The 25,840-nt window shown below is 42.5% G+C and overlaps 1 protein-coding gene across 2 annotated transcripts in view; it reads left to right on the plus strand.

The window, feature by feature from the left end:
* Positions 1-4,460, plus strand: part of LOC106831015 (solute carrier family 28 member 3-like) — a 33,880-nt gene extending 29,420 nt beyond the window's left edge. The window contains exon 17 of one of the 2 annotated variants that reach the window (XM_044756684.2): positions 526-4,460. In XM_044756684.2, the coding sequence (XP_044612619.2) occupies positions 526-649 (124 nt within the window). In that variant the 3' untranslated portion in view covers positions 650-4,460. Of the gene's footprint in view, positions 1-522 lie in introns of both variants that reach the window. The other variant, XM_044756683.2, reaches the window with a different exon arrangement.
* Positions 4,461-25,840: the final 21,380 nt, after the last annotated feature.

Raw genomic sequence — 25,840 nt, forward strand, 5'->3', positions numbered from 1 at the left:
AGTTCAGATAGAAAGACCCAAGAATATCTGGGTCTTTCTCCTCACAGAGCCCATGCCCTTAATTAGTACTGTAGTACTCTGGTACTAGTTACTAGGTGCTGCCTCATTTTCAAGGGGATCAAGCAATGCTGACTGTCCTGACAACATGGTGATGCTGATGGGCCATGGTGGATGAGGGGCTGTCAGTGCCCCATGCCGGCCACCCACTCCCTGTATGGTTTCTATTTGCAAAATCAATACCTCCACCCCATTTGCCCTTCTTAATGTGCAGGTGTTTGATGAGGATTAATTCTATCCTTTCTTTGTTTATTCTGGAGGAAATAGGGGGAATCCTTAAGGTCATACAAGGTTTCAAATTCAAAACTAATTCTTTCATGCCTCTGTCCTTAACCCACTCTCACCTGAATGTGAGGGGGGAAGTCAGCTCCCTGTCATATGCCATTTTTAACATGTCATCTTCTGCTCATCTACTGTTTCCATCTTCCAAGTCTCAGCTAACTGTTTCATTCCACTTTCTACCAGCAGTGTTGTCACAGGTCCCGGGGAGGTCATCCCAGGAGGAAACCACAGCCTGAATTCTTTGAAGAACTGCTGTGAATTGTTGAAGCCATCGACACTGAACTGCACTTGGATCCCTGATGCATTTTGAGTTCAGCCACTTCTCCAACAGAACCCTAAGCACAGATACTGAACTTTCTGCTTTAGGGAGACAAAAAGAAACCTTATTCTTCATAGATTGGTACTTCCATCATGGAGTCAGCTTTACCTGAAAAGAAGAAAAACAGGAGTGAACCCTTCAGATCTAGAGCATCTTCCTCCCCTCCTCAGCCCCTTCCCCACTGAGAACTACTATAATGTACTAAAGTGAGGTATTGTCTCCAGTACCCCAAATGTCTTCTGACCTTAGAATTTCAGGACATTTAACCAGAATGCAGGTATAAATGACAGCTAACAACAACTGGGCTGTGACTCAGCCATGCTCAGAGTGAGTCTCTAAGTAATCCAGAGTGACCCACTTTTAAAACATCTCAGGTGAGGTGTCTCTGCATTCACCCTGGCTGAGCTGAAATAGCATAAACGTGTATCTCAGGTGGAGCAGGACCAATCACATATCACCCACTCCTCACCTGCCCTGAGGAAGTCCCACAAAAATCAGGAGTCCTTCAGGAGAGTGCCTAGACCATTCCAAAGCTGGGTTTTAAATGCCGTGTGCTTAGCGTTATACCAGTCAGCTTAAGCTGAACTATGCTGCAGTAAAAAATAACTAAAAAAAACCTTGGAGGCTTACAAGTTTATTTTTTGCTCATATTTTGTGATTATTGAGGGTCAATTTTGGCCATACTCCATGTTGTCTTCATTTCAAGGACCCAGGCTAAAGGATCTACCCCTACATGGGGCATGTTGGTCTTACAGAAGAGAGAAAAGAAAGGTGGGGACCACGTGATGGCTCTTAAACCTTCTGCTAGGAAGTGACACCCTTCATTCGACTACATTGCATTATCCAAACCAGTCATGTGGGAAGCATGAGTCAACAGCCATAGATGATTTATCCTGTCATAGGGAGGGATAGTGAATATTTTGAACAAATAATATGATATACCACATGAGTATATAATGTACATGTCTCCCTTCAAGAAGTCAACCTGTTATAGGGCATACTATAAGCCTATTCATGTGCGAATTTGGTTACGTTCCTGGTGACAAGTTGGAAAATGGCGCTACTCTTTAGTCAAAAAGCCATGTAAGGACCACTTTAAGAAGAAAAACCTTCCATTGATACTTCCAGAAGAGCATCAGCATCAAACTTGCTTAATGGGTATCAAAGAAGAACCTTAATGGATTCTGAGACTTAATGTGTCTCAGAAGAAACTTCCAGAAACAATGGTGGGATGCTCTTTAATGTTCATCATCAATGCCCTTAAAAGCATAAAGACCACATTTTGTTATAAATTCCAAACAGTAATGACTGGATTAAAAAGTGATTCACCCAAAAGCAAGCATGTGAAAAAGTTTTTGGAATACCTTAAGTAATTTATTTATATATTTTCCTTTTTGTTCATGCTCAAGAGTAATTTTTTTAAATCTTTGTGTAAATAGTTGATTTTTTTGTGGTGGTGGTTGTGAAAGAGTGAGCTAAATGCAGAAAGGACTCTCAATCTCTGAAGAACAAGATGCTAGGATATTCCCAATTATTGATCATTTGTATCAAATTTTTCTTGGCACTTAATGTGTCCCTTCAGTATTTAGACTTTGTTTTAGGAAAATATATTTACCTGTCTTTCCCTCCGTTCTCAGTGTCTGGTGTTAGCCTTCATAAAAGGCTGTGGCAGAGTGTGTCAGGGTGCCAGTTATTCACATGTTGGATCTCCTTTGTCTGTTATTGCTATTATTTTTCTAACTCTTTTTTTCTCCTTCTAAACTTTGCATTTTTCTATTCTGCTTTATTCCCAAGAATCTCTTTCTGAGACAATCTCTTTGCTGTTTCTAGTGTGCCTCTCTGGCCAACTAATTTTCCAATTCTGTCTGTTGCCATTACTGTTCTTTGGATGTTTGTAGCTCTTCTCTGAGCTCTTTTTTTTTCAATGAAATCTTAATTACTGCCCTTTTTTTTGCTGTGTTCTTCTTTTTCATCAAAAAGTAATACCCATTTGTAATAAAAAGTGATAATATTATACATACACCTATCTTTCTCCCAACCCTGTTCACCCAAGCTCTCTTTCTAGTACCACATATCTCTGAGATTATTATTGTTAATTAGCATATGCACCTTTCACCAAAATTATATAAGTAAATGGGGAACTTGTTGTTTCTACACAAATAGAACAAGCCTCTTTACATATCACCTTCAACTTCTTTTCACTTGGCAATACACTTTGGAAATTCCTACAAGTCATTATATATAGTTCCAGCTTTATCCTTCCCTTCCTCCTAGTGTGTGTGTGTGTGTGTGTGTGCAATTCTACATAAATGAGATAACATACATGCTGGGGATGGGAGGGAGTTAGACATTTTATTGTCTTTCTACTTGCTTCCCTCCTCCTCTGTCCTGCCCTGGCCCACCACACATAGGTAACTCAGGTTATGTAACTTGATGTTTTTTAACATCACTGTACTTTTTTTCATGTTCAGCTCATATTTGACAAACATATCCATCTATTGATCATTGGGATGGTAATTTGTCAATATAGATCTTCCTTGGCTTACAGTGAGGTTATGTCCTGATATACCCTTCATAAATTGAAAATGTCATGTCAAAAATGCATTTAATGCTCCTAACTTACTGAACATTGTAACAGCCCAACCTACCTTAAACATGCTCAGAACCCTTACGTTAGCCTGTAGTTAGGAAAAATTACCTAGCAGAAGGCCTATTTTATAATAAAGTGTTGAATACTGTACTGAAAGTGAGAAACAGAGTGGTTTATGGGCACAGAATGGTCCTAAGTGTATTGGTGGTTTACCCTCCTGATCGCAGGGCTGACTGGGAGCTGCAGCTGCCCAGCATCACGAGAGAGTGTGGTACCACATGGAGTATCACTAGCCCAGGAAAAGATTAAAATTGAAAGTATAGTCTCTACTGAATGCATATTGCTTTCACACCATCATAAAGTCAAAAAATCACAAGTTGAACAATTGTTCAGTTGGAGACCATCTGTACTGGGATTGCTCACATTTCTATGCAGTTTACTTTTCTTCTATAACAGTACTTTGTGGATAGTCAAGTCCACTGGCAAAACTTTCTTCTTTTCAAAGGCTTCATAATAGCCCATGACATGTATGTATATGTATGAGCCAGTCCTCTATGCACAAGCATTCATTTTGTTTCCAGTTTCTTTTGGTTTTGTTTTTTGGCTACTTTGAACAGTGTTTGTCCATTTACTTTACATACTGCTGCTTTTATTTTCCTTAGCTGTGATGTCTGACAGAAATATAATGCAAGTCACAAGTAATTTAAAATTTTCTTGTAGCCCACATTAAAATAATAAAAAAAGCTGGTAAAGTTAATTTTAATAGTATATTTAACCCACTCTATCCAAGATATTATTTCAATGAGGTATTTTACATTCTATTTATTGAATTGTCTTTAAAATCTAGTGTATATTTTATACTTAGAGCATATCTTGTGACACAAAATTTTCTTTGGCAATACTTGCTCTGTATTTAGATTTCATAAAATTTACAGTTGAAAAGCAAATTTACATACTCAGGTTGTTCAAGACACGCTTAAAAGTTTTCCAATGGAAACTTCCATTTCCAGTTGAAATTAATATAATTTTTAAATTAAAATTTTACGTCGTCAGTTCCATATATGAAATAAATCCATATTTTAAGGATTAGTGGCTACCATATTGGGCAGTGAAATTCTAAAGGATGATTTCCTAGGTGAACTGAAATGTGTGTGTATATTTGGTATTAATTGGCCAGATTGCTTCTTAGAAAAATACATTGTCTTAATTTTCATCTGCTTCGTGATACAATCTTTCTGATGTGTTTTATTCATTTACCTCTGTGTGTATGTGTGATATTTTTAATGCAACATGACCACATAAGTGCCATGCTGATTTCTTTTTTTAATGTTGTCAATCCTTGGGTTGAGGATGGGCTTACTATTCCTGAGCCATATGAGAAAAGATAGTAAGGGTAAGGACCAGGTGAGTGAGCTGGTGAGCACTTTGGGCTTGTTGCCTCCAGAACCTTCTCAATCCCCTGTGAATGTTGTGAGTGGCTCTGGGCTGGCTGGAAGTTTCCCTCCTCCCAGTGAAACCACCTGATGGAGGTTTTGGAGATTTTGGGTGATGTCCTCGCTCTTCTCTAGCAGACACAGAAGGTGGGGGGCTGTTTGTTCCCCCGAGTTCATCCTCCACCCACCCGCCCATAGCCTTCCAGGATGGCAAAGATGGAGTGTGTGTGTGTTTCCGGTGTGTTTGCTTGGTTGTTGTCTGAAGTCATCAGGGCTGACAGCAGGTTGCTGTCCATCTATGCACCCTGACCATGTTTCAAGCCAAGGCTGTGACATCTATTTTGAAGAATTCTGTACTTTGTCTAGTCTGCCCATGACATTTGAAGCCCTCAGCCTTCTTTTTGTGTCTATCTTCACACTGGTACAGTTTTCACTAATCTGAAAACCCTTTTTCAAACACAATATTATGGGTCCAGATATGAATTTTTCCAAATTCCAATGAAGAAGGAAGTTTCTTTACTGCTTCTGCTCTCCTTGTTGTTCTCCACTGGTTTGCAAAAGGAGAGAGAGGTGGAAATGACATTTCTCTCCCCAGTCCAGAAACCATGGTTATAAACAAATTCTCTGACCTTGCAGAGACCTTAGGGTCTCAGCCAAGAATAGACTGGAGTCATGGGATATAGAGAATTTTCTTTGATTTTTTTTTCCATTTGTCAAATCAGCAGATCCACACAGTTAGATCTGAGTGAGAAGGTCTCTATAACTACACAGATCACTAACATGCATTCATTTTGCAAATGCCTCCAACTAATGGCTTCTATATTTCCGTAATCTAACGAGGCTAGCAGGCCACTGTGAAGAGCTGGAGACGTGTACTTGCCCAGTGAGGCTGACTTGCAATTACAGACCAATTCTGAATCAGGCACGCTCATGAGGAAGGTGCTGCAGGACAGTGTGCTGGGAAGGGGTAAACTACCCGAGTGCACCAGAGCAGGGGAAGGGAGGCAACCACGCACATTTAAACAGGCAGGAGTGCAGGACTTAAGAAATGAACGCCTGGTACAGGGGCACCACGGGGAGCTAATGAACCACGTGGTCCTGACATAAGCTACTTTTTACAATTTGTTACTTAATTTTAAAAAATTAAATAAAAATTACTTTGTTTTAAACTAAAGGAAGAAGAAAAGTATACACTTACCCATTCTTCTTCTGGCTCTAAAGACAGCACAAGCTTCTGATAATAATTATCCTTTCCTTTACATTACAAAGGCAGTGTGACTGCCCCCTGGATGTAGGGGGACTGCTTTCAATCCTGGTTGTTAGTGGGCTACTTGGCAATTTCATTTCAAGAGACTCTAGAAAGTAAACAAAGAGTCTGCTCCAAGCTAGCCCTCTTACCCATTATGCCTTTTGCAAAATGCGAAGACAGTGACTGATTTTAGGGATCAGCCTGTAGACATGGAACAGAGAAAAGCCCTCAAATGGCAACCTTGAAATGTGGTCCTCTGAAAACTGACAACCAACTGCTTTACCATGAGAAACTACGATCAGGAAAAACTGATGTTTTACAAGCCATGTAACATGGAGAATCAGCCCTACAACTTCCGTGCTCTGGGCATGCTTCTGGAATATTCATGAAATAAGAGGACGTTAGAAGTTTGCATCATTTAGAAATGCTTCTCACCCCCTAGTCATGTAGAGCTGTCAAACGCATGGCTAACAGCAGAGCTGGGGCAGAGTCCCTTGGTCTAATCTGAATCCCTTCAACTACAGAGCGCCTGCCTCCTTCTGTAATTGTCCATACGTCTGTCTCACCACTAGACTACTAATTCCTATCTGTCTCCAGTACCTAGGATCTGGCATCTAGCAAACATTCAGTAAATGATACCCAATGAATGGATGAGTGAATATTGCAAAATGGCCAACCTTCACATAAGCAGGAACAGTTAATTGGTTCACCATTAAAAAACTTTTTAAAAATCCCATCTAAAGTGCATACTCGTAATAAAAGTTGCAAATGATATCCAAGCGTGTAAATGAGAAATTGGAAATTTCCACCCACCTCAATTTCATTCCCCATAGTTTGCCACAGTTAACATTTTAGTGTCACTATTAATTTTTCTCTCCATCTTATAAACAATACAGTAAGCTACAACTATCAAGCTGGAGTGGATGAGTCTTCTTTCCAGCCCAATGCCTCAATCACTTCCACCTTCCCTTTCTTGGCAACCTCAGGCACGTGACTTTGCTTGTCTACAACATTAACTGTGTTCTACAGTGATCAGCAAACACAGTTCAGGAGACTGGCCTTCTTAATAATCGATAAAGCCTGCCTGCAGTTTAGTAGTATTGTCTACACTGAAACTAAATGGAATCATTAAAACATCCCAATACCTAACATATAGATGTATTTTAAGTAACCGGATTCTTTCTGCCTAGATGAGTAATTGTTCTTCTATCACATTTGGAAAAGCTCTTAATAGGAAATGGAAAACCACAAGCTGGTGGCTACTTCTGGCAGGTGTGGAAGTATAACTCAGCAGCTAAGAGTCCAGCTCTGGAGCTGAACTGTTAATGTTCAAATCCTCACCCCAAACACCAGCTCCATCACCTTAGATCATTATGTAGCCTCTCTGCCTTGGTTTCTCCATCTGTAAAAATGCAAATAAACATCTCTTCTCCCATGTTTTTGTGAGAATTAAATAAGATAAATCATGTAGAGCACTTGGAAGAACGCCTCACAGAGAAAGTCTATAACATACACTCTGCATTGAGGTAAAATTTATACACAGTAAATGCACAGATTTTAAGCATATAGCTTGAAGAGTTTTGACAAACGTATACGCCCGTGTCACCATTACCCCAATCAAGATGCAGCACATTCCCATCATTTTAGGAAGTCCCCTGGTGCTCCTTCCCATGCAGTCTCACTCCTCCTCCCACATAAGCATGACTGACTTTCTTTCCCCCAGAGATCAGTTCAACTCTAGACCAGCAGGCAGGCTGTGTCCATAACTCTAGTCAGCATTAAGCACAGGCACTGATGGAAAAGCTAAGCGATATTAGAGGTGCTGCAGAAAGTGCTGTGGACTCAAACTCTGCTGGGAGACCCTCTGAGCTTCTGAGGGCAGGGCCATCTCATGGACTCTGAGTTCCCAGCACCCAGCACAGGCCAGGGCTCCAGTGAATGCTTATTCGGTGGCTCTTGTATTAAAGACGAATGTTGGCAACAGTTCGTTGTCCAGCTGATGTATCTGGTTAACTAGGGCGGAGCCCTAATCCCCTCAAGATGAAACACCTCTGGATTAGTTTCCTATTGCTCTTGTAACAAATTACCACAAGCTTAGTGGCTTAAAACAATACAAATTTCTTACCTTACAGTTGTGGAGGTTAGAAGTCTAAAACAGGTCTACAGGGCTGTGTGCCTTTTGAAGGCTCTGGGAGAGAATCTATTTCTTTGCTTTTTCCAGCGTCTGGAGATCAACTGCATTCCTTGGCTTGTGGCTGCCTCCTGCATCTTCAAAGCCAGAGCACAGCATCTTCTTTCTTTTGTTCCTCTGCTCTGTCATCACTTAGCCTTCAACTACTGACTCTGATCCTCCTGCCTCCCTCTTGTAAGGACCCTTCTGATAATCCAGGATAACCCCCCCCATATCAAGACCATTAATTTAATCACACCTGCAAAATTCTTTTTGCCATGTAAGGTGACATTCACAGGGTCTGGGGATTAGGATGTGGACATTTGTAGGTGTGCATTGTTCAGTCTACCACAGCCTCCAGAGGAATTACCCAGTTTATAACTAGCCGACCCTGGTGGGATGATGGTGAGGGGCAGGGTGGGGGAACGAGAGAAGATCAGGCCTGAGACAGCCTGTGCCCAGCCCTTGGGGGACTACGGCTCTGTGTTATGCACCAGCACTGAAGTCTCCTTCTAGTCTAACTCTCATCCCTAGTTTAAGGGAAGACCACCTTGTAGTGATGACGTCTTCCTGTCTGTCTGAAGGCTCCTGAGGTGATCACCTGTGGCTCTCTAGATTGGGACAATTAAGAAAGAAGGTCTGGGGTTGGGATGATACGGGAGATTGGGAATGTTCTCATGAAGCAGCAGCTGCTGGGAAGGAAGGTCACTGAGATTTGTGTAAGAGGAGCTGAGGTGATGGACGGAGAAGACCTGGATCTTCGAGTGTTTTCTACCGGGAGGGGAACAGGAATGGTGTGGAGGATAGCTATCCCTGTGTCCTTGCAGGGAAATTGTGTCCTAGCTGATAATCCCTCATGATGAAGAGGAAAAGTGGCCACACATTTCTGCCATGAGGGTCTTGCTTCTCAGCTCTACTCTGCTGGGCTGGGGAGACGAATGCTGACACTTTCCAGGTCTTCAGCATGTTCGTCCTTCCTTCTCTCTCTCCTGTACCCTCCACTTCTCCTTCTTTCAGTTGAGTTTTGTTTCGTTTTCTTTCTCCCCTTCGTGTGCTGAGACTCATCATGGCATCCCTGGAGACCTGAGGGCACTGCCCCACATTAGTGGGAACCTCCACGTGGGATCTGCTGGAGGCCACCAACCTCAGACTGGGCCATACTCTGTTCAAGAATATGTATTAATCAATGGATGCTAAATCAAGGGGAAATTTTGATGAGGAGCTGACCACCTGCATTTCCAGAAAGTGTCTCTCCACAGACTGCTCATTAATCACAAGGGAAAATGTAACTGCGCAGTGGAGAAATGGACAGCGCCCTGAACAGATGAGCAAAATTAACATCACTGACGAGAGGCAGGTGAACATGTGGTGTCTCCAGAAGGACACAACATCACCCGTGAGGAATTCTGGCTGAGAATGCATGATCTCCATCTACTCGTGGGGAAACTTCACACAGACCAAGGAGGGAGAGGGATTGACTTCCTCTACAACGTCAATATGGTAAAAGACAAGGAAATTCAGTGGAAAATATTCAGTTTAAAGAGGCTAAAGAGACATGGCAACAAAATGCAATACCTACCTTTAGACTGGACCATGTCCTAAAGGGGAATTGACAAAATTATAATACGGATGGGATATTGAAGTTCCATAGCAATGTTCGATTCACTGGAGTTGACAACTGGGCTGTTCTTATGTGAGAAAGCATCCTGTTCTCAGGACATACATTCTAAAGTGTTTGTGAGAAAGGGGCCATGACATAGGTAACATATCCGCAAATGGCTCTGAAAAACCTATATTTTGGATTATGTCAGCATATACATTGAGAGCAGGAGACCCAGAGCAAGCACTTGAGAAAGCAGAGGGGCTCAGAGGTGAACAGGGGGCATGGGGGTAAATGGCACGTGTACTTGTTCTTTGACTGTTCTCACTTTTTTTGGGGGGGGGGGAGGCATTGTCCCTGAGCTAACATCTGTGTCAATCTCCCTCTATTTTGTATGTGGAACACTGCCACAGTGTGGCATCATGTACGGTGTGGAGGTCCACACCAGGGCTCCGAACCCATGAACACTGGGCCACCGAAAGAGAGTACACAAACTTAATCACTATGCCACCAGCCAGCACCTGTACTCTTCTCAATCTTGTGTCTCTTCTGTAGGTTTGAAAGTTTTCCAAACACAAAGAAAAGAAAGACACCAATACCTGCTGGGCACCAAGCATCATGCAAGGTCGTTTCTCAGATGGAAGGAAGGATGAAGCCCTCCTCCAAGGAAAAGCAACTCACTGGGAAGAAGGCTGCCCCTCAGACGGGTGTGACACTGGTCCTCCAAGGGCCCCGTGCAGCAGAGCATTTGGCGGGACAGGGCTTGCACCCCAGAGCCCCTCACCCCAGTACTCAGAGGGGGCGCATTCCTGGTGGGCACGCAGTCCCCATGGTGCTTCAGCCTCAAGCCGTCCTGGCAGGTCGTGCACGTCCCAGACCTGGGAAGGTCCGGCAGGACTTGTGGCAATCTGTGGGTGGGACGGGGTAGCCGACAGAGTGGGAGAGGCCACGGTGCCCGTCTAGGGAATCGGTTCCCTGGAAAGTGTGTCATGTGCCTTCTTCATTTCTTCCAGAGATTTCCAGGGCTCTGTGCCAAGGGTGTGGGGCCATGAGTTGAGGACAGCCCTTGGGCTCTGGGTGGAGCATTCTTGTGACAAAAAGAGAAAAAATGTGTGTTTCATATTCTCTGTAGTATCTAGAGGCCCTTCCTGCAACAGCCCCTCAGAAATATTAGGAAGACTCATTGTAACTACCTGAGCAGCAGCAAGAGCACACTAAGCGGCCCTGCGGCAGCATGGCCACACACTGGTCGGTGGCCTTTTCACGCCGTGACTCCTGTTCTCTTGTTCTCCACTCACCTCCCAGAATGCCTTGTGCTTATGACTAATGTAACCATTGTCTAGATATGTTTTAATTACCTGTTGACAAAAAGCCTCTTTTGTACTTATTTGTGAATGCACAGCACCTATGAGAGGGCCTGGCATGTGACAGGCACTCTGTGAATGTTTGCCAGACAAATGAGTGAGAACCATTCACACCCCCTCAGGGTTTTAGTAGTCCTGCTCCCTCTGCCTAGAATTCGCTTCTCCCAGGTATAGCCTGGTTTGCTCCCTCCCTTCTCAGTGACATCTTCCAGACCTCCTTCTCAAATTTTGGCTCCATCCTGCCCAACATCCTTTCCCCCTTCCCTGCCTTATTTTTCCTTCTGACTTATCTTCTGTAGAGTCTGCCTTCCACAGTAGAATGCAAGCTCCACGAGGACAGGGTTCTGTGTGTATTGTCCCCTGATGTTCCTGTGCCTGGAGGAGCACGTGGCACATAGGAGGCCCAGGAAGCACTCACTGGATGAATAGCTGCCTGGTGTTATTATTGTGATTGTCATCATCTCCTCTTATCTATCCCAGGAAATTCCTCCTCAGGAAAGGCTGGAGGAGCTTAGTCACTTGGCTGAAAAGGGCAGAGTCACCAGTTGAACCCAGGACCTTAAGAAGAGCTCTCGCTATTTCTGCCCCGGTGCCCCGGGAGAGCTGTGGGACGCTTAGAGGTGTCTCTGCTATCTCGTGGGGGATAATTTGGGGTATGAGAATGGATTCCCAGTCCTTGTGTTTCTTAGAGGGTGTCCTGGTTGGAGGTGGCTTGGTTCCAGGTGCTTCTTCACACCCCCCCCCCCCAAACCTTAATTTTCAGGTCAGGTCCTTTGTTTCTTCTCTGTGGAAAGTCAAGTGGTCACTGCGTTTCTTCCCTCGGCCTCCCCTTGGACTGGTGACAGGGGCAACAGCATTGCAGGGACAGACTCAAGTCACTTTCCAGCATTGGGTGGGTCTGAGGGGAGCCCCGGCATCTGTGGTTTTAAAGCTCTGCAGGTGACTCTAATGGGCAGCCAGGGGTGAGATCCAGGGCCTTTCTCAATGGGAAAATCAAATCAAGTAAATTAAGGAACCATCCTCTGAGACCTGTAAAGCTCTCTCGATGGCAAGTTACGTCTGTGACTGAGACCCAGAGAAGGGCCCAAAGTCGGTCCTCAGTTCCCGGCCTGGTGCAGGCAAGACGGCCCTGCAGGCCTTGGCGAGTCTCTGAACTTCTCATGGAAACAGAGCCCAACTCCACAGCCTGCCACCCGGGCTCCTTCCGTCCTTCTGCTGCATGGCACCACTGCCCGTCTCCAAGCCCGTGTTTTTCACAACTAGTCAGCTGGGACAGTGACACTAAAGAAGCTTCACATGAACACAGAAAAAGGTAGATCCCGCCCACAGGCTAGAGCAGAAAGCTTCCAGGAAACCTACGTCCTCCTGTCCTACCAACAGAGGTCCCTGAGACCTCCTAGCACGTGGGTGGCCCAAGGTCTCTCCTGCCGCAGGAGTCGCCCTCAAGCTCTCGCTGAGGTTAGGGGCCTGCCTCTGGGTGTCTATCTCGTGTTTGCTTGGAGGCCACATGGGGTGAGATTACCACTGACTGCCGAGCTGCAGTGGATGCTGTGACTGTAGTTAACGGTACAGTATTGTACACACGCACGGTGCTAAGAGAGTAGATCTTCAAAGTTCTTACCAAAACAAAGGGTAAGCACGTGAGGTGATGGGTGTGTTCACTGGCCTAACTGATCATCATTTCACAATATCTATGTGTATGAGATCATCATGTTGTACACCTTGAACTTACAATGTTATATATCATTAAAACTGGGGTGGGGGGGTGGAGAAAACTCCCTTCCCCAGGATGCTTCTCTCACTTGCTTGAGGATTCCTCTGGTAATGGGCAATTTGTTTAATTTTTCTGTTCCCTGATACCTAGTAAGAGGCAAGAACTCACGCCCAGTTCAAACATGAGGAGGCATCAGAAGAGCAGACCCCTCTTGACTGTGTAGGGTTGAGGTGCCAAGTGGGTTGGAGCAAGGACCCAGGGCAGCAGAGCTGAAGGTGAGGAGGACGGAGGGAGCTTTAGGGAGGCGATGGTGAAGGGGGACAAGGGGCGCCGAGAAAATCCTCTGTGGCTCAGCTTTCCTTAGGCTGCTGTAATCTATAAAGACTTAAAATTTTGAGAAAAATCTTCCATTTTGGGTGGCTTTTGAAGGCTCCTCATCTCTGTTGTAAATCTTCACATGAGGATCCTTTTGGATCAGCCACTTTTGTGAGGAGGGTCAGCATTAGCCATTGTAATGACAGGCACAAGATCAAAGCTAAAGAATGATGCCTTTTAAAAATAAATAATGAATCAGGGCAGAGTCACAATATGCTTCCTTGAGCAGGAGGGAATGGCTGTGACGACAGCTCTGGGGCGGGAGCTGTGCGAATCCAGAACTTTCTTTGTCTCAGCAGAATCCCATAACCCCGTCAGGCTCCCTGGGATGCAGCGCTCAGCTGTGCACCACCGGGAAGTCTTTCCTTTGCACGCCTTAGTCTCTTTTTCATAGTAAGTTCCTGCTGCAAACTCGTCCAAACACCCCGCTTCATAGAGAACCAAGGACGCCTCAGCACGGAGGTCGTAGTCATCCGCTGAGGGGCCACTGCCCTCCAGTCTTCCTGGCAGGGGACACACTGGCGTGCATCTTCATAGGAATGGTGGGGACAGGACTGATGGCACATATCCCTGCGCAGGAAGGACCCAGGCACACACTCTGGGGAAAGAGCAGCAAGCAACCCCCAGGGGGACAGGAGAAAGGAACTCATCCTTCTGCAGAGGGCTGGCCTGTCTCCACCACTTTGTCTCATTGGACCTGAGTGTACGTGCGTCTGCCCCATCCCCACCCTGCCAGTGGTCATCCCCCATGTCGCACAGGCCCTGCCTTGGGAGAGGAGACCACATATAGTGGCCCGATTGGATGGTGCTGGGTTTACATCCTGAAATGATCTTCCCCTTGGGGGTGCAAAAAACTGTGGTGCTGTGGCAGATGAGTGATGGCTGAGATGCTGGAGAGATTGTCCTGAAATCCCAGAAAGCTGTAACAGATTTTTAAAGTTGTATCGAGCCCCTTAGGCTCTATTTAGTACAGAAAGCAGTTTAGGAATTCTTGGATTAATTTTTATTCACTGATAGGGTAGAGCAATGAAATATACACAGTTAATTAGCATGAAAAATGCATTGTAGGTATACTTTCTGTTCATTCTCTTATTTGGGGGAGAATTCCAGAAAACACTTTGTTTACACCAAGAGAATCCCTTGGATAGGACAGCACCAGTTATGAGTCAGTCTTATCCTTGGGAGGAAATTAGACAGCATTTCTTGGGAGATAATTCCAGAGAGAAAGTTCCTAGCTACAGCACTATTCTCAGAGTCTTATAGTTTCCCCCAGCACTTGGGATAGTGCTTGGCACCCCCTACGTTCTCGGCACAAGTGTGTGGAAGAAATCGTGCAAAAAAAGGGCTGTCTGTCTTAACCTGCAGAGTCCACAATGGAAAGGCTTTCTCTCACCCTCAGTTTCCTCAGTGATGTGCACAGTGATGGACACGTTTCTGTGAAGGTAGAGAGACTGGTTCCCCCAGTTCTGCTCGGACACCCCACCCTCAGAGAGTCGGTCCCCAGCTGGGGAGGCTCCGCAGAGCCAAGCTCTCCCATGGGATGCTCCCAGCGACCTCTGCATGTTTTCTCATGGGTGCACTCCTGACACATTTTTGGGCAACACTTGCACACGCGATCCACAGCCACGTGCCTCTCAGAGCAGGTTTCCTGTCCCCCTCCCTGGTCCAGGATGAGGCCCCCTTCACAAGAGTGGCCGTTGGTGGCATTTCCTCCACGTTCTGCAAGAAGAGCTGCAGCGTTCACAGGTGCCATGTTCTGCATAGAAGCCCCTGTGGGGAGGAGAGAGCAACTGGGGAAGCCTCCAGCCGGGGAGATTACTCCCACCTGGGGGCAAAGGAGTCAGGGCTGTGAACACGAACTGCTGCTGCTGTCGACCCAGACGAACCACCGGATCTCCTGAGGAAGTGTGGTAAGAGATCATGTCTGCAGAAGTAACACGAAATGGACAGGGGTCATCCTGGGGAGTTCAGTTTGTTTGGAAGAAGCTCATATAAATTCCTATCTAGTTTAGTCATCTTCTTCAGATTTCCCTGTTTTATCTCCTGATTTTCATTTTTTCTTTTGCTTTTTCTTCATGCTCAAAGTAGAAAATGCTTTTTATTTAATATGTTTTTTAATGATAAAGTTGTTTTAATTTAACAAATTAGAAAAAATACTTTTAAAAGTCTCAAGAGGTTTAATGCCCTATGAAATGGAACCACTTTTGTTCTGGATGCTCTGAGCCAGCCTCCAAAGGCTTCTTTCAAACATACATGTAACATTTGCACACAGCATCAACCACAGCTGGAGCGCCTGTTAGTGGAGTTTGTGTTTGTGTGATTGACTTTCTTCCAGGTGGAATCTGGTAACTGTATGTGTTGTACCTGAGTGATTAACCTGTGACATCATAGAAATCACTCACTCGTGTGTGAACATAGTAAATATGAACAACCCAGTCCTCTCAAATGTAATTGGGAGATGAGCAAAGTATGGACAATGTTTCTTTGGAGGGAAAAACTGAAGAGAAGAGCTTTCAGAAGCAGGACAGTTATCTCAGGGCTAATCTTCATCAAAAAAAAAATGTTTAGGTAGAAGAGGGAGGAACTAAATAGTAACCAGATGAAAGCTAAGACCACGCTTCCTCACACATTAGCATCCTTAGATTTTGGACCACGATGGAGAACACTTAAAGAACAAAGACACTGCTGCTTTGTCCAACCAAGTCAGTCTCTTAAAAATGAATTTGCTGAGACAGTGGATAGAAACATATTACTTCCTCACCAAGAGTTTAATTGAATTTGAGAAATTTGAAACTGAGGAAATTTAGTGCATTCTCAAGCACGTCACATGTTCTACCTGAATGAGAATTTGGTGGATTCATTGTTTCTAAGTGTGCAGTGAAAAATTTGGCCTCGAATGAAGAGAGGTCTGGCATTTCCCCCTGTTAACTTCTAAACTCTTGGAACTTCCCAAGTGGTAGGAAGGCCTGTGTTATCCATCATGGGCCCTCCTACCACACCGGTCAGTTCCTGCTAACAAAATGACTCAGGGTGGGCCGGCCACACCCTGCAGCTTTAGGATGAGGACTGGATACATCAGAAGACCAACTCTGTGTTTTCAGGTTAGCGGTTTTGGGCCACGTGATGTCAGTCGACCTCTGGGGAATTTTCTATGCTAGACCTGACCTAGATTGCTACAGAATAGTTTCTGGACTCTGAAGATGAGCAATTCTAGTACAAATTTGAAAAAGATGCAGCACGAAGAAACCTTTTTCAGATTCTTCTCGTCAGGGAGTCAGTGGATGTCAGATGGGAAGCTGAAAGGAAAGGAATGGATTCAAGCAAAATAGAGGGAAACAGTATTGAAGACTACTGCTAACTCAAAATACATGAATCTCAGAAACTTGTCGGGAGACAGCCAGAAAGCAACGTGAGGTGTTTTTTTTCAGAGAGCTGCTTCGCTAAAGCAGACTTCTCCACACAGATCTGCCCAGCAATTTGTCCTCCTGCATTCTCCCTGCACTTACAAAACTCTTCCGTTAAGGCCCTATTTCACTGTAATTTTATTTCAGAAGACAAACATTTCTTTTGAGAAAACATGACCACCTGTATTAAATAGTTAAATTGAAAGTACTTTATTTACGTTGAAGTTTTTCTGCCCAGATCAATATATATAACGAAAACTGTGTGGGTCTGGAGCTCCACCTGTATCTTACAGACACCAAGACAATGGCAGCCAGCGCTTAAAGGAAGACTGGCTTTTCTTCTACTGGAGCCTCAAATCTGTTCACATCTGGTGAATTTGAGCACACTTTGAATTTTGCGTTGCTTTTTAAACAATCGCTATAATGATGTATGTTACTACTTGAGCTTTTTCTTTCATGAACATATACCATATTTGAAAAAGTGGCCCCTAATGCTGGCTTTTAAATAATTCTGAATACTTGGATGCCGTTTCATTGCAGATTGTGTTCCTGTTATAAATCTTATTTCTGTTTTATGTTGAATTGCACCCAAAAGGGCAATTTCTCAGAAACAGCAACAAAGCTGCCAAGCCAAGCTGGGTACTATATGTTCCTCAGACTTTGAATCCTCTGATTTTTTGTAAACATGAGGACAAGGGACCCCACGATAATCAGGCCACCCTACTCAAACAGGAGGGCGCATGCTCGTGATTCCATAGTCTGAAGGATTTTCAGACCATGTTAGTAGTGTCCCTATGGCTCCAAAGATACAAAGTATCTTGGCTGCCATGTAACTGCATAGTGTCCCATTGCTGCCTAAGAGTGGATCACCCCAGATTTGGAGGAAAGAATTGTTGAGTGGTCTACTATTGGATGAAGGCAAAAATGCATCTCTTTTTCCTCACTTTAATGGGTTGTCAGCTCCTGGCACATTCCAAGACTCCAAGAGACAGTTGGGAAAGGGTGGTAAAGATTAAATAAATAAGGTGATAATGATGATAACCAGTTCAGTCCCACCATGGCAAAGGTCAATGAGGAAACAATGGGTGACTTTGGTAAGTAGATTTCTGACCTTCTCCTCTGTTGTGTAATAATGTCTTTGCTAACTTTGCTGAGGCTGGAGCATGATCGTTGGGGGAGCAGGGCTGGGACTCTCCTGACTCTGTCTTGCCTCACATTCCCTTCTCCCCCTGGTTTCTCTGACCCTGACCCTTTCACCAGTAAGCATCTTCTCAAATACCCAGCTGGGCAGGACCCTTGCAAATATTATGCAAGTCAATATTACGCATTTTGAGTTAGTTACTGTGTATCGTATAAGATAATGGTCTACTTTCATTCTATTGTGTGTGTGTCCAGTTGTCCCAACATCATTTATTGATGAGACTTTCCTTTTCCATTGTATGTTCTTGGCTCCTTTGTCGAAGATCAGCTATTCACAGAGATATGGGTTTATTTCTTGGCTTTCAGTTCTGTTCCATTGATCCGTGTGTCTGTTTTTGTGCCAGTACCATACTGTTTTGATTACTATGGCTTTGTAGTATATTTTGAAGTCAGGGACTGTGATGCCTCCAGCTTTGTTCTTCTTTCTCAGGATTGCTTCGGCTATTTGAGGTCTTTTGTCGTTCCATATAAAGTTTAGGACACTTTGTTCTATTTCTCTGAAGAATGTTGGGATTCTGATTATGATTGCATTGAATCTGGACTTTAAGTAATATGGATATTTTAACTATGTGTATTCTTCCAACCCATGAGCATGGAATGTCTCTCCATCTCTTTATGTCTTCTTTGATTTCTTACAATAATGTCTTCTAGTTTTCAGTGTATACATCTTTCACCTCCTTGGTTAAATTTATTCCTAGATATTTATTCTTTTATTGTGATTGTAAATGGGATTGTATTATTGACTTCTCTTTCTGCTAGTTCCTTATTAATGTATAGAAATGCAACAGATTTTTGTAAGTTGATTTTGTGCCCTGCAACTTCGCTGTAGCTGTTGATTATTTCTAAAAGTTTTCTGATGGATTCTTTAGGGTTTTCTATACATAGAATCATGTTGTCCACAAACTGCAAGAGGTTTATGTCTTCCTTTCTAGTTTAGATGCCTTTTATTTCTTTTTCTTGCCTAATCACTCTGGCCCAAACCTCCAGTACTATGTTGAACAGGAGTGGTAAGAGTGGGTACCCTTGTCTTGTTCCTGTTCTCAGAGGTTTGGTTTTTGGTTTCTCACCATTAAGTGTGACGTTGTCTGTGGGTTTGTCACATATGGCCTTTATTATGTTGAGATACTTTCCGTCTATACCCATTTGATTGAGAGTTTTTATCATAAATGGATGTTGGATCTTGTCAAATGCTTTCTCCGCATGTATTGAGATGATTTGTGTATTTTTATTCTGCATTTTTAATGTGGTGTATCACATTGATTGATTTGTGGAATTTGAACCATCCCTGTGGCCCTGGTGTAAATCCCACTTGATCATGGTGTATGATCCTTTTAATGTCTTGCTGTATTCAATTTGCCAATATTTTGTTGAGAATTTTTGCATCTATGTTCATCAGTGATATGGGCCTGTAATTTTCTTCTTTGTGTTGTCCTTGTCTGGTTTTTGTATCAGGGTAATGTTGGCCTCATAGAATGAGTTAGGAACTGTTCTTTCTACTTCATTTTTTTGGAATAGTTTGAGAAGGACACATCTTTAATCTTCTTTGAATGTTGGGTAGAATTCTGCAGAGAAGTCATCTGGTCCTGAACTTTTGTTTTTTGGGAGGTTTTTCATTACTGTTTCAATCTCTTTACTTGTGATTGGTCTATTCAGATTCTCTATTTCTTCTTGATTCAGGTTTGAGAGGTTGTGTGAGTCTAAGAATTTATCCATTTCTTCTAGAGCATCCAATTTGTTGGCATATAGTTTTTTATAGTATTCTCTTATAATCCTTTGTATTTCTCTGGTATCCATTGTAACTTCTCTTTCATTTCTAATTTCATTTATTTGTGACTTCTCTCTTTTTTTCTTAGTGAATCTGGCTAAGGGTTTGTCAATTTTGTATAGCTTTTCAAAGAACCACCTCTTAGCTTCATTGATCCTTTATACTGTTTTTTAGTCTCTATTTCATTTATTTCTGCTCTACTTTTTATAATTTCCCTCCTTCTGCTGACTTTGGGCTGTTTGTTCTTCTTTTTTGAGTTCTGTTAGGTGTAGTTTAAGATGACTTAATTTTTATTTTTCTGGTTTGTTGAAGCAGGCCTGTATTGCTCTAAACTTCCCTCTTAATACCACTTTTGCTGCATCCCATAAGAGTTATGTTTTCATTTTCATTTGTCTCCAGGTATTTTTTTATTTCTTCATTGATCCCATGCTTGTTCAGTAGCATGTTGTTTAGTCTCCATATATTTGTGACTTTCCAGCTTTTTTCTTGTAGTTGATTTCTAGTTTCATAACATTGTGGTCAGAAGAGATGCTTGATGTGATTTCAATCTTCTTAACTATATGGAGGCTTGCCTTGTTTCCCAACATATGGTCTATCTTTGAGAATGTTCCAGGTGCCCTTGAGAAGAATGTGTATTCTGCCATTTTTGGGTAGAATGTTCTCTATACCTCTATTAAGTACATCGAGACCAGTGTTTCATTCAAGGCCACTGTTTCCTTGTTGACTTTCTGTCTGAATTATCTATCCATTGATATAAGTGAGGTGTTGAGGTCCCCTACTAACTTCCTGTTGCTGATACTTTCTTCTTCTAGGTCTGTTAATAGTCACCTTATGTACTTTGGTGCTCCTGTGTTAGGTGCATATATATTTATCAGTGTTATATCCTCTTGGTGGAGTGTCCCTTTTATCATGATGTACTCCCCCTCTTTGTCTCTCATTGCCTTTTTTATCTTGAAGTCTCCTTTGTCTGATAGAAGTATGGCAACACCTGCTTTCTTTTGTTTGCCATTAGCTTAGGGTATCATCTTCCATCCCTTCACTCTGAGCCTGTGTTTGTCTTTAGAGCTGACATGTGTTTTCTAGAGGCAGCATATTGTTGGATCTTCTTTTTTAATCCATCCAGCCACTCTGTGTCTTTTGATTGGAGAATTCAATCTATTTACATTTAGAGTGATTATTTATATATTTGGGCTTAATACTGCCATTTTATCACTTGTTTTCTGCTTGTTCTCTATTTACCGTGTTTCTTATCCCATGTATTTCTGATTACCAGTTCAGTTTGGTGGTTGCCTATGATGGTTTTCTCAGTTTTCTCTTTATTTGTCATGTACGTTTCTGTTCTGATTTTTTGTTTAGTGGTTACCATAAGGTTTGTATAACAGATCTCATAGATGAGATAGTCCATTTTCTGATAGCCTCTTATTTCCTTAGTCTAAGCAGTTTCCATCCCTTTCCTTTTCCCATCCATGTTACTGTTTTCACAATTTATTCCATTTCGTGTTTTTAGTTTGTGATTAAAATGAAGTGATTATAGTTACTTTTGATGCTTTCCTTTCCTTAATCTTTAATGTTATAATTGTTTGCTAACCTGTTCTGATAGAGAGCTGCAGTTTTATGATTTTGTCTATTTATCTCATTGCTCAAGGCTTTGTGAATATTTTCTCTTTTTGTTCTCAGGTATGAGGGTCTTCTTGAGCATTTCTTAGTGGTGGGGGGGGGGATGTCCTGTGATAATGAACTCCCTTAGCTTTTACCTGGGAAAGTTTTTATTTCTCCATCATATCTGAAAGATAGTTTCACTGGATAGAGTATTCTTGGCTGAAAGTTTTTGTCTTTAAGAATTTTGAATATATCATTCCACTCTCTCCTAGCCTGTAAACTTTCCACTGAGAAATCCACTGAAAGCCTGAGAGGGGTTGCGTTGTAGGTTGTTTTCTTCTGCCTTGCTGCCCTTAATATTTTTTCTTTGTCGTTGTCTCTTCCCAGTCTTACTAATATATGCCTTGCAGTAGATTTTTTCACATTTGTAATTAGGAGTTCTATTGGCTTCATTTACATGTAACTCCAGCTCCTTCTCCAGGTTTGGGAAGTTCTCAGCTATTATTTCTTTGAATGAGGTCTCTGCTCCTGACTCCTTCTCTTCTCCCTCTGGAATATCCATAATCATTTTGTTGAGTTTCCTAACTGAGTTGCATATTTCTTGGAGAATTTCCTCATTTCTTTCTAGTCTTACTTCTCTCTCCTCCTCCATCTGAAGATTTGTATATTTCTGTCCTCTAAGTTACTAATTCTTTGCTCCATAATATCAGCTCTGTTTTTGAGGATTCTAGATTTTTCTTTATCTCATACATTATGTTCTTCATCTCCAATTTTTCTGATTTTTTTTATAGTTTCAATCTCTTTTGTGAATAATTCCCTCTGTTCATTAGTTTTATTCCTGAGTTCAATGAACTGTCTTTCTTAGATTTCTTGTAACTCGCTGAGTTTCTTGATGGTACCTATTTTGAATTCTCTGTCATTTAGATTGTAAATTTATGTGACTTCAGGATTGATTTCTGGGTCCTTGTCATTTTCCTTCCAGTCTGGAGTGTTAATATACTTCTTCATATTACCTGATGGCATGGACTTTTGCTGACACATAGTAGTAGTATCTGGCCGCATATTCCACCTGCTGCCATGGGAAGGAGCAGGAGCTCTGTTTTCTGAGCCCACCAGGACCCTGGGCGGTTGTACTGTCTATAAGAAGCTGTGCCAACAGGCCCTGTCTGCAATTGTCCACTGATAGCTGCTGCTTTACGGACATAGGCACAGGCACTGTGGCAGGGATCCCCTGCTCTGGCCAATCAGCCAAGCTGGTGTGCCACATGGGAGGGAGGGAGGTGGACTTTCTTTCACATACACAACCCCACACACTCCTGCTCTGCATTCACTGTGTGCCTGCCTAGATGTTCAGCTAGGTGAGGACACACCCAAGATTGCTTAGCCACCTCAACGTAGAGTGTTCCTGCAGGCTAGAGGGCAACTCCAAGAATTAAAGTGTTCCCACAGAGGGCTGCCTTTTCCCCCCTCTCTTCTCAGAGCCATGCACTGGCCACCATGTGAGGCCCTATGCCCTAGATCGTTGACACTGGGAACGGAGAGGAGATCTGCTTACCTCCTTCCATGGCCTCCCAGGGTTTCCAGCACTCCCACCTTCAGAAATATGGTTGTGTGGATTTCACAGATGTCTATTGTGTTGTGTGAATATCCTCCATTGGCTTATGAATGTCCTTTTCATTGTTTCTCTGGGGGAGAGACTAAGGGAAGAGATAACTCTGCCATGATGCTGATGTCACTCCTTTATATTAGTCTTTATTAATTATCTATGATTCACACCTCACCTACTTTGAACATTTAGAAGAAGTTCATGTGTTACCCAGCCTATCACAGCCTCACTATTGTGATTTGGGGGGAAACCCAAAAACCAAATACTGACAACTAGTTGATCCCAAATAGAAGGTGGAAAAATAACATATTCTCACAAAAGTAAAAATATATTCATATAATAGTAATGAGGGAGAAGTGTGCATCTGGCCTTATGTAAATTTTGGCTGCTGTGGCCAACAGTGATGCCAGATGGTCAAGAAGGGACACTTATGTAGATGTTCTAACCAGGAAAGAGAGGGTTCTTTGGAGCATAGGAAGGAATTGCCCCAGATACTGCAGGAGAATGCACACAAGCAGGGAGAGAGAGGACGGGGGAAGCTTAGGGCACTTGGTGTAGCACCTGCCTTCCTGGAGGGAGAGAGGCTCGTCTGGCTGATGGCAGCACTCTTTGCAAAGCTCAGTTCCAAAGCAGGAGGCACAGTCCCCTGTAAGGTTCTCACAGCTGCCACTCCTCACTGAGGGCATGCACCCTGGGGACAGGGGAGTTGCTGCCTGAGCCAACAGGTGTGTGCACCCAGAAACCCAGGGAAGAAGGCAGATCAGATGGGCATCATGTGTTTGATCTGACAGCACAGCATCCATGCAGAGAACTGATGCTCACAACAGATTCTGTAACTGCTCCAAAGACCCAAGTACCTGAACACTTATTTCAGGCTCACCAAAATATGTGCTAGAGATGTTGTCTTCCAAGATGAATAAATGTCTACAAAAGAAATTGACAACAAGAGGCTTTTGCCCTGTTTCTTTTACTTTCCTACTGATGTTGGTACAGATCACTTGGGGGCTTCCCTTTCCCCAGTTGATCAGTCTAGTAACCCTTTGTGTGTCTGCCTGGTGTAAGGCAGTTGTACACACACGTCTCAATGAAGTTCATTCTTCTGCTTCCCAAAGTCTGTCTTGTTAGGACACTAACACAGCAGTAAGTCTTCCTCCCAACTCCACCTTTAGTGGATGGTTTATTTATTTTTCATTAAAAAAAATCAGATAACATCATTGTTAACGCTATTTTGGGGCCAGCCTGGTGGCATAGTGGTTAAGTTTTTGCACTCTGCTTCTGCAGCCCGGGGTTCACCACTTTGGATCCTGGGTGTGGACCTAGCACTGCTTGTCAGGCGACACTGTCGCAGAATCCCACATAAAATGGAGAAAGATTGGCACAGATGTTAGATGCACAACAATCCTTCACACACACACACAAAAAAAAGAAGGTTATTTTAAAAATCACCCTGAAATCCAAAATTCCAAGAAAATTCCCTCAATTTTTGTGAGTAAATTTTTTTATTGTGTAGCAGTAGAATCATGGCACACCTATCATTTTAACTTCTATTATATTTGCACTCCATCTCACTACATATTAACATTGCATGTTCCAACATAACGATCACTTTAATGAGACTATAACATTCTTTTTTTATCGCAGTATAGTGGACTTACAATATTGTATTAATTTCAGGTGTACAACATAGTAATTCAATGTTTATATACATAATGAAATGATTACCCTGATGAGACTAGTAATCATCTGTTGTACAGTTATTACAATATTGTTGACTGTATTCCCCATGCTGTGCATTTCATCTCTGTGACTTAGTTGTGACTGAAAGTGTGTACCTCTTAATATCCTTCACCTATTTTGCCCTTCCCCACACTCCCTGGCCCCACCTGACAGCTGACAATATATTCTTTGTATCTGAGTCCATTTCTGTTTTGGTTTGTTTGTTTGTTTGTTTCTTTAGATTCTAAATATGAGTGAAATCATATGGTATTTTTCTTTCTCTGTCTGACATTTCACTTAGCCTAATACCCCCTAGATCCAGCCATGTTGTCGCGAATGGCAAGATTTCATTTTTTATGGCTGAATAATATTTCATTGTATATACATAGCACATCTTCTTTAGCTATTCATCCATCTACTGATGGACACTTAGTTTGTTTCCATGTCTTGGCTGTTGTAAATAATGCTGCAATGAACATAAAGGTGTATATATCTTTTTGAATTAGAGTTTTCATTTTCTTTGGATAAATACCCAGAAGTGAAATTGCTGAATCATATGGTAGTTCTATTCTTTATTTTTTTAGGAGCCCCCATACTGTTTGCCATAGTGGTTGAATCAATTTCCATTCCCACCAATTTTCCACAAGGATTCACTTTTCTCCACATCCTCACCTATATGTGTTATTTCTTGTCTTTTTGGTAATAGCCATTCTGACAGGTGTGAGATGATATCTCATGGTGGTCTTGATATGCAATTCCCTGATAATCTGTGATGTTGAGCATTTTTTCATGTGTCTGTTGGCCATCTACATGTCTTCTTTGGAAAATGTCTATTCAGGTCCTCTGCCTATTTTTTTAATCAAATTGTTTTTTTGACACTGAGTTGTATGAGTTCCTTATCTATTTTGGATATTAACCCCTTATTGGATATATCATTTGCAAATATCTTCCCCCATTCAATAGGTTACCTTTTCGTTTTGTTGACTGTTTCCTTCACTTTGCAAAAGCTTTTTAGTTTGATGTAGTCAAATTTATTTTTGCTTTTGTCGCTCTTGCCTGTGGAGACCTATCCAAAAAAATAGAGCTAAGACTGATTTCAAAGCGTTTACTATCTGTTTTATTCTAGGAGTTCTATGGTTTCAGATCTTACATTTAAGTCTTTAATTCATTTTGAGTTTATTTTGTACACAGTGTAAGAAAGTTGTCCAGTTTCATCCTTGCATATGTATCTGTCCGGTTTCCCCAGCACCATATATTGAAGAGACTGTCTTTTCCTCATTGTATATTTTGCCTCTTTTTTATTTTTTTTTATTTTTTTTTTTTTAAGATTTTTATTTTTTCCTTTTTCTCCCCAAAGCCCCCCGGTACATAGTTGTGTATTCTTCGTTGTGGGTTCC

This window comes from Equus asinus, chromosome 23 (assembly GCF_041296235.1).
Source record: "Equus asinus isolate D_3611 breed Donkey chromosome 23, EquAss-T2T_v2, whole genome shotgun sequence".
Taxonomy (NCBI): Eukaryota; Metazoa; Chordata; class Mammalia; order Perissodactyla; family Equidae; genus Equus; species Equus asinus.